Source organism: Lipotes vexillifer, unplaced genomic scaffold (genome assembly GCF_000442215.2).
Source record: "Lipotes vexillifer unplaced genomic scaffold, Lipotes_vexillifer_v1.1 scaffold1339, whole genome shotgun sequence".
Classification (NCBI taxonomy): domain Eukaryota; kingdom Metazoa; phylum Chordata; class Mammalia; order Artiodactyla; family Lipotidae; genus Lipotes; species Lipotes vexillifer.
Window position 1 is genome coordinate 115,936 of NW_006771642.1, and position 13,484 is coordinate 129,419.

General features: G+C 55.4%; 1 protein-coding gene across 1 annotated transcript in view; it reads right to left on the reverse strand.

The window, feature by feature from the left end:
- Nucleotides 1-1,868: 1,868 nt before the first annotated feature.
- Nucleotides 1,869-13,484, reverse strand: part of ARNT2 (aryl hydrocarbon receptor nuclear translocator 2) — a 149,910-nt gene continuing 138,294 nt past the window's right edge. The window contains exons 16-19 of the mRNA XM_007447062.1: nucleotides 10,669-10,807; nucleotides 9,800-9,965; nucleotides 3,755-3,891; nucleotides 1,869-2,161 (exon numbers count right to left, since the gene is read on the reverse strand). Coding sequence (XP_007447124.1) covers nucleotides 2,063-2,161; nucleotides 3,755-3,891; nucleotides 9,800-9,965; nucleotides 10,669-10,807 — 541 coding nt within the window. The 3' untranslated portion in view covers nucleotides 1,869-2,062. The remainder of the gene's footprint in view (nucleotides 2,162-3,754; nucleotides 3,892-9,799; nucleotides 9,966-10,668; nucleotides 10,808-13,484) is intronic.

The following is a 13,484-nucleotide window of genomic DNA, read 5'->3' on the forward strand; positions in this document are numbered from 1 at the left end:
TTTTTTTTTTTTTTTTTGCGGTATGTGGGCCTCTCACTGTTGTGGCCTCTCCCGTTGTGGAGCACAGGCTCCGGACGAGCAGGCTCAACGTACATGGCTCACGGGCCCAGCCACTCCGCGGCATGTGGGATCTTCCCAGACCGGGGCACGAACCCGTATCCCCTGCATCGGCAGGCGGACTCTCAACCACTGCGCCACCAGGGAAGCCCCAGGGCTGGGCTTTTAATTCAGAACTTTCAGAGGATGAGAGCAAACCCCCTCCTTTGGCTCCTTCCTGCAGGCCAGGCTCACTCCCCGCTCAGGCAGCCTAGAAGCAACTCCATTCTGCCTGGCCCATCAGAATTACGGAAGGAGGGATACAAGGGTTGCTTCCCAGCCAGGTGCCTGACAGGGGTCGGCCGGAAGGGAAGGCTTTCCCCGTGGATGGGCTCCTCCAGCTGCCCCGAGGCAGCCACGCACCGGCAGCGTTTCTCCCCTTTAGGAGTCGGTGAGCTGATGGGATGCTGATGCAGGACAGGAAAGGAAGAGAACGTGAGAGTTTCTTTCCTTAGCGTCAAGGGCACGCGAGGGGCAGAGGTAAGTAAAAATGGAGGGATGGATTCTTCAACTGGCCTCCTCAAATCTGAGGGAAACACAGCAAGCCAGGGACCGGGGGCTCAGAGGTCAGCCAGGTAGAAGCTTCTAGAAGTCAGCTCTTACTCTGTCTTGAGACCACCTGAGGAATTCAAGGCCCTGGCGAGTATGCGGCAGAATCAGAACTGGAACCAAAACCGGAGCCGGAGTCCTGCAATCCCCCCCACCCCCAGCCTCCACCCCCCGAGATGCCACTGTTCCCAGCCGGCTGAAGAGAGGACGCTCGGGCGGCCTGGTGGGGAACGTCTCAGAGCTCCCACCTCCACGCACAGGGTTCACTCCTCAGTCATCTCCAGAGCTTGGTCCCAGGAAGGTACCCTGTGGCACAGAAGGACTGGGAGGCCTGGGCGCCCTGCCCTCCCCCTCACACCCCCATGGGGGCCAGGGTCTCTGCGAGCTCAAGGGGTGCCCCCTGCAGCCATCGGGCGGGGACAAAGCCCGGCTCTCACCAACAGGGCAAGGATGAGAAACCCTGGTGGAACCAGGAGAGGCTGCTCTTCAGACACAAAGGAAAGGGTGGGCACTCTCGTGGGCTCTGAATCTGCACGCGGGGGGCTTGGACCAAAGAACTGACCCATCAAAGTGAGCAGCTCCCGGCCAGGACTCCTGGTGACGCTGTCAAGTGCCCATCTGCTCAGTTCAGCCTGTCTGCGGCACCCAGGCCCTGGGCCCTGCTTCCTCCGGCCACAGGGGGTCCTGCTCAGCTTGGATGGGGCTGCACATCCGGGATGTCACTCTCGCCACACACCCTGGATTCTAGACCCTCACTGTGGCCGCACACGACAGACACGGGGCACAACACATCCATCAGGACAAGGATTCACATCACACTGCACCAAGTACACACGTCTCACGGCACGACAGACGCACAGACAGACGTGGCTGAGACAGGGCCCAGAGGAGCCAGCGTCCCCCCCACCTCGGTGTCCCCAGGCTCCTCCTCTCCAGCTCTGAGAACAAAGCCTGTGCATCCTGTTCACCTCTTTCCCCAACACCCTCTAAGCCCCACCCAGACACAGGAGTTAAAGGCCAGAAGAAACCAGATTCCAGCTTCCTGGGCAGGCCTGAGGGTGCGGCTTGGGCTCTCTGAGCTGTAACTGAACTTTTTATAGATGAAAATTGTCTAATATGAGATTATTCACAACCAGATTTTAAGAACCCCATGGGCTCGCCTCCCAAGCACAGACAGGTAAAATACAATAAATACAACCAGCCCCCAACGTCTACTGGGCTCCTGGTCGGTGGCCGAGCAGCTGCAGCTGTGGGTTAAAAGCTGACCAACACCACGGCAGTGAGGGGAACACGGGGGGCGAGATGTCTTCTGCTGGGGGGTCCCGCGGCAGGGCAAGCAGGGAGGGCCCCGTTCACGTGGGCGTCGATGTCACAGTATGGGGGGCACTGCCCGGTGGAAGGCTCGCTCTGTCCGCAGCTACTCAGAAAACGGCGGGAACATGCCCAGGTCGGCAAAGTCTTCAATGTTATAGTTGCCGGTCCCCTGGGTTGGATCTCCTGGCATGGGCAGCATGTCCTGCAGGAGAGAAGAAAAGAAAGCGCAGGGGAGTCGGCTCATCCTCCTGGGCACTGGCATGTCCCAGGAGCCCAGCCTGCCAGCCACCCTCATGGTCATCTCTCTAAGGGGGCGGCCCAGGAACACGCCACCGGCCACCTTAGGGATGCTCTGAGACGGTCCTCAAATGTCTGAGGTCCTGGGAAGCTGTCCTCTCCTGGGAGCTGTCATTCCAGCACACAAACACAACTTCAGGACACGACCTTTCTCTATTTAAAACTGAGCCAGGACACAGGGTGGACAAGAGACCCACTGGTGGGGAGAACCCAGGTTGGTGCCAAGCAAGGTACACACAACCAATGATGAAAATGCAACAGCGCTGCAACATGGGGAGGGGAAAAAGGAGGGCTACGTGCGTGAACAGCTGAGTGGCCTGTCTTCACTGTGTATATCTAGGGCAAGGCCAAATCCCTGCAAGGTTAGACTTCACCTTTAACAAGTCCTTCAAGTTCTCTGGGCCTCAGACTACCCATCCAGAAAATCCAAGGAGCTATATTTCCATCCCTTATGGCAAATGTCCCAAAGTGTGTTGTGTCCAATTCTTGGCCCATGAGATACTCTGGGAGGAAAGAATTCTGTGGACAAATGAGTTTGGGAAACAAGGTATACTTTGCCTACCTCCTAAAAATCCTCAGTGCTCGTTAGTATGATAAAGGCTCTGATAAGGCCTGCAGTCAAGAAACCGAATAAGTCTGTTTAATCATGTTTCACAAACTTATTTGACCAAGAATTCTTTTTAGCATCGTGACCATGAAGAACCAGGTTAGGGAATTCTGCCTTACATGGCAGTTGTGACGCATAAGAATGGGCCGGGGCTGAGCCTTATGGATGGAGGAAGGAGGGGCTAATCATTATAGGTCAGGGTACCTCTCTGCATATGTAAAAGGATCCTGCCCCTTTGCGGACCTGGAGTGACATCTGGGTTCTAGACCTTTGTCTCTGAAGATGTTGCTCGACCTGGTGGGAAAGGTGCTTGGGATGAGGGTGGGGTAAAGGGAAAGCTCTCCCTTGAGAAGGGGGATCTTAGTCTGTGGGTCTCAGAGCCCTACCACCAGGTGTTTCCTCCCCCATCCTCGCTCTGCGGGGCAGGCTCTGGGACATGACAGAAGGCACCTGGGGCTCCCTCATGAAGACCTGGTGGGGTGGCTGGAGCATCAGCCGGTTCATGCCCCCAACAGGAGCCTTTCCCCAGTGAGAACTTTTCTGGCTGAAAAGTGGAGCTCTGAACACCCCGAAGGGGCTGCGTCCTGTGCCACGGGGCTGCCGGCAGCGCCCACTGCTGCTGCACACTTAGGTCAGGGCTGCCCCAGGCGCGAGGGATGGACCAGGAATGGCTCAAAAAACTCAGAGTGGCAAGGCGCCCAGGCAGCCTCATGAGAAGAGCCGAGCCTCCTACTGGGCCCCCTCAAGTCAGGGCTACTACCTTCCCTGGGAGGGGCCAGCACTCACAGTCTCTATCGGCAGTCGTGCTGTGGCAGGGAGGCAGAGACCGAGGGGGACAGGAAGCAGAGAGAGGCGCCGGTACCTACGAGAAGGCGGTGCTCGCTGATTTACCTGGAACACTTCAGTCTGACCCGGCTGCTGGTGGGACTGCTGCTCACCGCTCTGCTGTCCGTGGTGCTGGCTTTGCCACTGCGACCAGACTTCCGAGGGCCGCCCTTGGAACTGCCCGCTACCTTGTCCACTTTCAGCTGAAAGATCCGACGCACAGGACACTTCCTTTAAAAGCCATCCGTGGCTCTGGGAGACCTAAGAACCACTGCAGCCCAGAGGGTCCCACATTTCTGAAAGGCGCGTTCCATCCAGAGCTGGCTGACTGTGTTTGCTGTCCCCCTCTCTCTCACGCTGGCTGATAGATAAGAAGTTGGCTGTGCACCCGAGAGCTGGATGGGTGAAACAGGAAAGGGGGCTCTCTGGCGAATGGCGCAGGGACCGGCTGTACAGGGTGGCTCTCCCTGCGTGCATCTGCCAGGTGACCAAGGCCGGAAGCCTCGGAGCCCTCGGCCCTTTGTGATCACTGTTGGAGGCTTGCTTCCGTGGGGCCTGTCTGTGGCCGAGAGTAGCCCTCTCCTTGACATGCACGAGAAGGGAGAGGCGGTCCCTGCCACTCTGGATGCCCCTCAGCTCACAGGCTGCTCTTTAAAGGAACCTGGCCCTGACAGAGGAAGAGCCTCACTCAGCAAGCCCTGACCTCCGGCAGCCTCGCTGCCTTTTTTGGGCAACTTGGCTGAAGCCACGTGTGACGTTCCACAAGGTCCTTCCGCGGGGGTCAAGAGCCATGGCCCTTTCTGCCCATCTCTTTAGCTGAGGGTTTCTCAGCACCACTGGTTTGGGAGGAAAGGCATTTGGGTGCAGCTTAGACAAGAAGACAGGTCTCTTTGTGGGAATCAGCAAATTATAATTTGTAAGTGAGAGCAACCTTGCTTCTGTCTACACTTTACAAAAAATACCCAATGGAAAAACAGAAACTAAGAAAAATGAGCAGAATTTTGTCTAAAACATTTAAAGATTCAACCCGAGGGGGGTAGTTTATCCTAAGGTGTATAAAAAAAAAAACCACAGGAACTTTTTCTTGTTTCAAACCATTCAATAACGTTTTGGAGGCAATGGGCTCACTGTCAAGCTCTGGGTGGCAGGACAGGCCCCGTCGTGGCTCTACTTGCTCTTTCAACAGTCCTACCGATCACAGGCGACCCTACCCACCACCTGATGAGTGAACACTGGGTTAATCTGGGGGAAGGCTAGACAGTGTGCAGGGGGGAGAATCAATCCCTCTCTCTCACACACATGTATCTCACCTACTGCCTGAGATATAAATGGCTTTAATAAGACATACACTCCCTTGAACGCTTCACCACTGGTGCCTTTCAAGCTTTGCACGATCACAGTTGGGAAAGGTGTTTAGAAAATCAGGGAAGGATACAATTCCCTATTTCGGCACAAGAGGGATTTAAATCTATCATGTATGTAGGATTCTGTTGTTAAAAAAAATGTGTCTGGCTTTGCTGAAATGCCTTTACCTGAGACTCTCTCATGAGACTCCCTGGGCCAAGAGGAACTCTTTCATAGAATCACGTCCCCTGGCCCAGTTTCAGAATGGGACAATCTAGAACAGGCCAGGTATGGCAAGATTAAACGCACAGCAGCCCCAGCTGGTGCAGTGAGGGAAGCCCCACTGGACAGACACTCGGCCCCCATCCTGGAGGCCCAGGTGGCTAAGCACAAGCTGGGCCACCTGTTGCTCAGAGGTGGACACAGCCACCTCTGCTGAAAGCAAGGCTGGGGCACAGCATGAGGACTGTCCTCACATATTCAGAGATGACTGCCTCTCAGGAGTCCTCCAGCTTCCTCCAGGACCTTCCTGCCACAGTGATTCCCTGCTGAAGTCCTGCCCATCATGAATTAATTCTCTCCACTCTTCTTTCCTATGTGGCCTGAAGTGTATCTCCCAAATTCATACGTGGAAAGTCCAGCCGTCAGTATCTCAGACTGTGACTGTATTCAGAGAAGGGGCCTTTAAAGAGGCAGTTAAGGGGACATCCCTGGTGGTCCGGTGGTTAAGAATCCACCTTCCAATGCAGGGAACATGGGTTCGATCCCTAGTTGGGGAACTAAGATCCCACATGCCACGGGGGCAACTAAGCCCGCATGCCACAACTAGAGAGCCCGTGTGCCACAACAGAACTACTGAGCTCATGCGCCACAGCTAGAGAGACGCCTGCGTGCCGGAACTAAGATCCCGCATGCCGCAACTAAGACTCGACGCAGATAAATAAATAAATAAATAATTTTTTAAAAAAGGCAGTTAAGGTGAGATGAGCTCATATGGGTGGACCCTGATCCAATATGACCGGTGTTCTTGTAAGAAGAGGAAATCTGGACACAGGCACAGAGGGAAGACCATGTGAAGACCCAGGGAGAAGGTGGCCATCTACAAGACAGAGAGAGAGGCCTCAGAAGAAACCCACCCTGCTGACACCTTGATCTCAGACTTCGAGCCTCCAGAACGGTGAGAAAATAAGTTTCTGCTGTTTAAGTCACCCAGCCTGCGGTATTTTGTGATGGCGGCCCTAGCAGACGAGTACAGGCTCCTCAAGCCCCATGTCTACCTCTCCTTCCCTTTGCTGGCCATACACACAGCGTCTTCTCACCTTTCCCTCCCTCCGCCACGCTCTGCAATCACTCTGCAGCGAAGTCTGTATAGCCGAGCCCAACCCAACAGAAATTCAAATTCAATTCTCATTGTTAAGCTCTCTTGGGTATCGACACTTATGACCACCACCTTCTTGGAATTGTTTGGCTGACCTCTCCGACTACACCTGAGTTTGGTTCCACCACCTCCTACGCCACTCCTTGCCAGGTGCCCCCTGGCTCTTACATACGTCTCCGCCCCTTAACATGGGCTGAATGCAGAGGTTCGAGTTAGGCCTTCCCTTTGATCAGCAGACAGGATGGGGGCAACCTCTTCTATCCCCATGAACTAACTGATTCATTGATTCATTGGGCAGATATTTCCCGAGCTCCCACTCTGACCCAGCCTCTAGGTGAGTATTGTACATACACTGGGAAACAAGACAGTTCCTATATCCAAGACAGTTCCTAGGAGCTTACAGCATGTTGGGGTAGAGGAGTAGGCAGCTATGTCCATCCAGCTGTAAGCTGCTATAAGAAGGTTGAGCAGAGCTGTAATAAAGGAGGGATACCTAACCTAGTTATGGCAAGTAGAAAATGCTTTTCAGAGACGTCACTTGAGAGCAGAAGGGGAACAGTTAGTAGTTAACCAGGCGTAAGGCTTGGAGGTGGGGTTAAAAAGCATTCCAGACACAAGGATCCGTCTGTACAAGACCTGGCAGTGAAGAGGGTCCGTTCCACCCAGGGACCTACCGGAGGTTCCGGATGCCAAAGGGCCCGGAGAAGTGTGACCCAGCTGGAGGGCACACCAGGGGTCAGGTCCCACTGCCCTTGAAGCCCTCTGGGGCAGGAGCTGCTTGTTTTACCCACACTCCACAGATCCCGTGGTCCGTGCACTCTCCAGGCCACCTCCACACCATGGTCCTCCACCCTGCTGTGAACTCTGACCCCTCTGCCTGGGCCTCCCCCGCCTGCACTGGGAGCTGTCCTCCAGGAGCCTTGCATGACAGATGACTCTGGCGCCCACCCCGCTGAAGGTCCTCCTCCCCACCTCCAGCCTGAGCCTCCCGCCTCCTCAGCTTCCTGTCCCCACCTCATCGCTCCACCTGAGCTGGCTTCCAAACACATGCCAACTGTGTCCTTTCCCACTCGAACTGCTTGTGTGAGGTTAACAAACGAGGTATTGATGGTAAGGCCCCAAGAAACTCCTCAGTCCTTATTTTCTCTATTTTACAGTCTCTTCCGTGCACTCATTGAAAGGGTTCCAGCCCCTTTCTCATTGGTATAAATCAGGACGCATCCAATTCCCGCGTTAATTCTAAGATACCCTGAACGATGGATTAGAGAGAACGGCCAAGATAGGGTAGTGATGGGAGCACAGACTCAGATGGCACTACCTGGCTCCACAGGCATGATGCTACCACTGACCAGCCGTGAGGCCTTGGGTAAGTTATCTGACCTCACTGTGCCTCAGTTTACTTATCTGTGCAATGGGAATAATCATAGTTTCTCCCTCATAGGGCTACCATGAGCTTTAAGTGAACTCAAATGTGTAAAGCGCTGGGCACGTAGTAAGCATCTGGTAAGAGTTAGCTACTGTCATAACTATTATTGTTATCATCCGAGTGTGAGATAGCTGGACGGCAGCTGTAAAAATGGTTGCTGAGCCTGGACCCTGTTTGTGTGATCCTGTTCTTGGTCTTCAGCTTGTACGGTGGCCTCAGCCCCACGCTTTGTCCTTTCTGTGTTCCATCTCCATTTGCACTTCAGCGCCTAGCATTTGCTAAGTGGAGACCAGACAGATTCACAGAGCTAAAGGCCCTAGTTGTTGGGGCAGCGGGTGGCTTCCCCTCCTTTCTCGCTAGAGCCACACTGAGGTGCTTCTAGGCCTTACGGGGTGAGTGCCAGGTCTCCTCTGAGCCTCTCCTCACCCTCCTGCCTTCAGTAGACCTTGGCCGCTGCACCTCCAGCACTGGCCTGCCGTCTCTCTGTTCCCATCAGTCTCCCCTGCCTCCGTGTCTGCACTGCTGGTCGGAACCAAGTCTCCTTCCCTCTGTTTCCAGGGCTCAGCCCAGGGCCTGGCACTCAGGAGGCCCTGGCACTCAGGAGAGCCTGGCACTCAGGAGGGCCTGGTGAGTAGGTCAGTGCCAGGTGGGCCCTGTGCTTCCAGGAAGGACTAGGTGCCTGCATGCCAAGTGTGCCACGGCCACCTTTAGGACGAGACTGGGGCTGGGGGAGGGTGGGAGGTCTCTCCATATCCCGGTGAGAGAGCCAGATGCAGAGACTGCAGGGAGGCGGGACTGCTCCTGGGAATCAGAGGCTTCCAACCTCAGGGTGGATCTACGTTGATGGCCTGGCTGACTTGAAAGCAATTGCCTCAGGGCTTCTCCTTCCTGAAATAGGGCTCTGTGCTTCTAAACTCACCGACTAATCTAGCAAGAATATTTAAAGGCTGAACGTGAGAACCTGCTACAAGGAAATGGGATTCACGCTGAGGGGACAGCTGAGTGCAAGGGAGAGCCACAGATAAGGAGTCGGGAAATGCTGGGCCCCGAGACCCCGAGACCTCGGGCTGAGGGGGCCAGAAATGCTGCTGTTAGTGGTGGGGACGGAGAGGGCGTGCGAGCAGCTTCCAGCTCCAGGTATGGGCTAGGAACAAGGCACAGCTCTTTCCTAAGGCTGACACGGCTTAAGGGGAAGCCTGCAACTCAAATGGAAATTCAGATGTTTGGGGTCTGCTTCGTGCTCCCTCCCCGAGCACACTGTTGGCCGTCTCTCTCTGGCGACAGCACTGCGGGAAGATGGGCACCAGCTCAGGCTTCTTGCCAGCCCCACGGTCCCTTCTGAGCCCCTGCCATGTGACATGGAACCCGGACCCTGGCAGACACGCTGAGGGGGTCCATTAAATACCTGCAGGGTGAGCAGTGGTAAGGGCTCCTGGGAAGGGCACCACAGGAAGTGGTTACTGAACCCTTTATGGCCTGAGGTTGTGCAAACAATGTTAGGCAAGATGTTCTTACGCGGGATAGGATCCCTCTTTTAATATTAAAAAGTGAACTTTATGGTGTTTATTACTTACACAATTTATTTACACAATTGGTCATCCCTATTACCTATACTTTCTAGTTTTTTGAAATAGGACTATAGGGTTTTTGACTTGGGCGACCTAAAAGCCCTTGCCAAGCCATAAAGGGTTAAAATAGCATTCAGATGACATCAGCGCAAGGGAGTAGAGTCCCAGAGCCTCGAAAATGATAAAGTCAATCCACAAAGCCGAGGTCTAGGCAGCCAGTCTCTTAGGGACACGACTGGCCTCCAGATAGCCAGAGAGAAGAGGCGCTTGGAAATTTCCAGACCTGCCTGGTGCCAGGATTCGGGGAGCTTGGGGCTCAGACCCCCAAACTCAGAATGTTCAGAAAGCATCTTTGCTGACGCTCCCAGGCATTCTTTCCCTCCTTCCCCACCTACCGAACCCTGGAGTCCTGTTGGCAAGACTGGAGTAGGCGTTCCCGCTGGGCGAGGAGGTGGCTGGACTGGAGAGAGGACTGTAGGAGGAGGGGTCGGCTGGGTAGGTGTGGCTCGTTCCGATCCCAAAGGGAGAAGACTGAGTCTTGCTGGACTGGGAGGGGATGGGCTGCAATCGGGATGAAGCACAGAGATGGAGAGCATCAGCAGCAGGTGTCCCCGGTCCACGGCCTGAGCTGGTCACTGCCACCCGCAGCGGCAGTCCCGCCCTGGGCCGATAGCGGCTCCAAAGGCCCTCCTGGGCCTGCTGGGCACAAGGCCTGGGATCAGGCCACTGTGTGCCGGCCCAAGAACCACAGCACTGGGGCCCTGGATCTTTGGGGCAGGTCTGGTTGAAATTCATGCCCAGGGCTACAAGGATCTAGGTCCTGTGCCTTCTGTTTATGGGACCTTGGCAAGGACTCCCTCAGCCCAGAGGACAGCCGTCCTCACAGCGACCACACGGAGTGTGTGTCCCAGCGCTGATGTTCTCACGCACTCCTGGGCCAGGGAAATTCAGGTCCCGAGTGGTGAGGGGCTCGCTCCTGATCGAGGGCCTCTGTGCACCCGCCCCTCCCCCAGGTCCCCCAGGACTTCCCCGAGACTGCCGGGAGAAAAGGCTGCTGAAACCAGACTCGGTACCATTGCTGGGGACCCAGTTCTCAAAGTACCCTTAGGGTGGCCAGTGCTCCTGGGAGCCCGGCTGCGTTTGGGGTGGTCAGCTGCAGCTCAGCGTGCCGCCCCTTCTCAGAGCTGGGATGCAAAGTAAGCACAGCCCAGGTGCTCTGCACCCTCTGGGCACCTGGGGGCAGTGCCCTCACCGACACCCATACCTGTCCGGGAAAGGGCGGCCGACTACCCGCCCACGCCACCTGACTCTGGTTTAACTGCCGGGAGATTTGGGACATGTTCTGGCTCGTCGAGGAAGAGGACTGGATATCGTTCACGCCAGGCACGTGCACCACCGAAGAACTGCAAGGGAAGAAAACGCATTCGTCCCAGGGAGACGCCCCAGCTCCACGCGCCCTGTCCCGGGCCACCTCTCCCGGAGCGCACCGCTCTCTCCCACCGGAGCTGTGCATCACTGGATCGAAGGCCCTCAGGGGGAGCCCCCGGTCTTCCTTCTCTCCCCCGGGGCTCCCTCAACCCATCACTGCTGCCTCTTTTTCCCCACAGGGTCTCCCCCTCACTCTTCTCTACGGAGCCCCAATCCCACCCCTCTGTGTCTCTTGCTTTCAACGGATGATTCCCAGGAAAAGAGCAGCTTCTTGGAATAAAAATCAGTCTTGGTGTTAACTTGCTCTCTGTGCTCTGGTTAATTTGTTCCTTTGGGGCACCTATAAAGCTTAAGGATTCAGGAAATAGGCCACAGGCTTTCAGAGAAAAGAGCCTGTCAGTGGAAGCCTGCTGGGTGGGGCCTGGACCTGCCCGCCCCCATCCCAGCACGAACTGTTTACCTCTTTTGACCCTTCAGTGAATCTTCGGTTGAATCCAACGAGTCCTTAGTAGACACCCGCTGTGTGTGTCACCCATGCTCCCTGCCTGTCCTCCCGCAGGCTCAGTCCCTGACCGCTGTCTCTGCCCCTAGGCCTGCGCTGGCTGCACTGCTATAGGCGTGGCTTCTGTGAGATCTTCCCAGTTCCGCCAATTATACAACAAGCTCATTACAGATAAAGGAGACCGGGGAAGGAAGACTTGCATTTCGTTTCAGGCTCTTCCTCCTGCCTCCCCAGGGCCAGCTCCGCACAGGCAGAGTGCTGGGTGCCCACGAGCGAATCACATGGGAAGAAGGGGGCTAATCACGGAGGGTCTGGGTGGAGGTGGGTTTTCAGCCAGGTTTTTAAAGAATGGAAGGTTATAGACCAGTAAAGAAGACCGGGTACCGTTTCACTAATTGTATTACAATATGTTTTCCATGCTATCCGGTCCCTCTTTTTTTTTTTTTTTTTTTTTTTAAATTTACTTATGTATTTATTTTGGGCTGTGTTGGGTCTTCTTTTCTGTGCGAGGGCTTTCTCTAGTTGCGGCGAGCGGTGTGCGGGCCTCTCACTGTCGCGGACTCTCTTGTTACGGAGCACAGGCTCTACACGCGCAAGCTCAGTAGTTGTGGCGGGCCCTCTTTTTTTTTTTTTTTTTTTTTTAAATTTACTTATGTATTTATTTTGGGCTGTGTTGGGTCTTCTTTTCTGTGCGAGGGCTTTCTCTAGTTGCGGCGAGCGGTGTGCGGGCCTCTCACTGTCGCGGACTCTCTTGTTACGGAGCACAGGCTCTACACGCGCAAGCTCAGTAGTTGTGGCTCACGGGCCCAGTTGCTCCGCGGCATGTGGGATCCTCCCAGACCAGGGCTCGAACCCGTGTCCTCTGCATTGGCAGGCATATTCTTAACCACTGTGCCACCAGGGAAGCCCCTATCCGGTCCCTCTTAAAATAAGAACTCAGAGGTGACAAGACATTCCTGCACTAACCACGATCAAGGGGAACTTCATTCCCACCCTCCTGAAAGCACTTCCTCACTTAACGCAGGACTCCTTTCCCATTCTCCCTCCTGATGAATGTGTGAGCTCAGAGGGCCTTTTCTGATCACTGTCCTCTGGGTCAGGGTGGCCCTCGGTGCCCTCACAGCACTGATTGGAGAGCTGGCAGTTAGCCCTGTGGGTCCTAGGAAAGGTGCCCCGGCTAACGTATGCACAGGGCCCACGGGACCACAGCAGGACTTGGGCTGGGGATGTACTTAGGGATGTGCTGCCACAGCTGTGCCGTTCTGGTGGGGGCTCAGGGTCATTCATCCCATAGCCCTTCCCACTCAAACCAGCTCAGGCCCTGCAGATTTACAGGAAACTGCCCATCCCACAGGCGTAAAGCCTCATGCGTTCTTTGATTATTATTATTATTTATAAATTTATTTGATTGATTGATTGATTTTTGGTTGCGTTGGGTCTTTGTTGCTGCATGAGGGCTTCTCATTGCGGTGGCTTCTCGTGTTGCAGAGCACGGGCTCTAGATCGCGGTCTCAGTAGTTGTGACGCACGGGCTCAGTTGCTCCGCGGCATGTGGGATCTTCCCAGCCCAGGGCTCGAACTCATGTCGCCTGCATTGGCAGGCGGATTCCTAACCACTGCGCCACCAGGGAAGCCCTCTTTAATTAATCCATCCATTCCTTCTATAGACCAGTATCTAGTGAGTGCCTCCCCAGTGCCAGGCTCCACATGGAGGCTGGTGTCCCCCCGGACTCCTTCCTCGCACAGCCGTCCAGACATCAGCCTGCCTTCCCTTCTGGTAACTGCCCTCCACCCTGCCCCGCTTTTTTGTTTCTGTGACGACAGTCCACACAGGCACAGCACCTCCAGCTGGACCGTCTCACTCCTCCACTGTGCCCCCCGCACCCCTGAACTTTCTCCAGGGCTCTGCTTCCTCCATCAGTGCCTTTTCTCCCACAAGTCATCAGTGATGGAGTCCGAACTCCCGGGCGTGGTATTCGAGGCCTCCGAGGTCTCATTCCATTTCTCCCAGACTCGAGGCCTCCCCATCTCTCCTGCTTCCCGGGCTCCGCTCACCACATCCCCGATGGCTGGGTGCCCGCCCTGGCAGCAGATGGCCACCTGACTTTTGCTTCTGGGCGGCCCTCCCGCCCCTGCCACGCTGCCTCGGG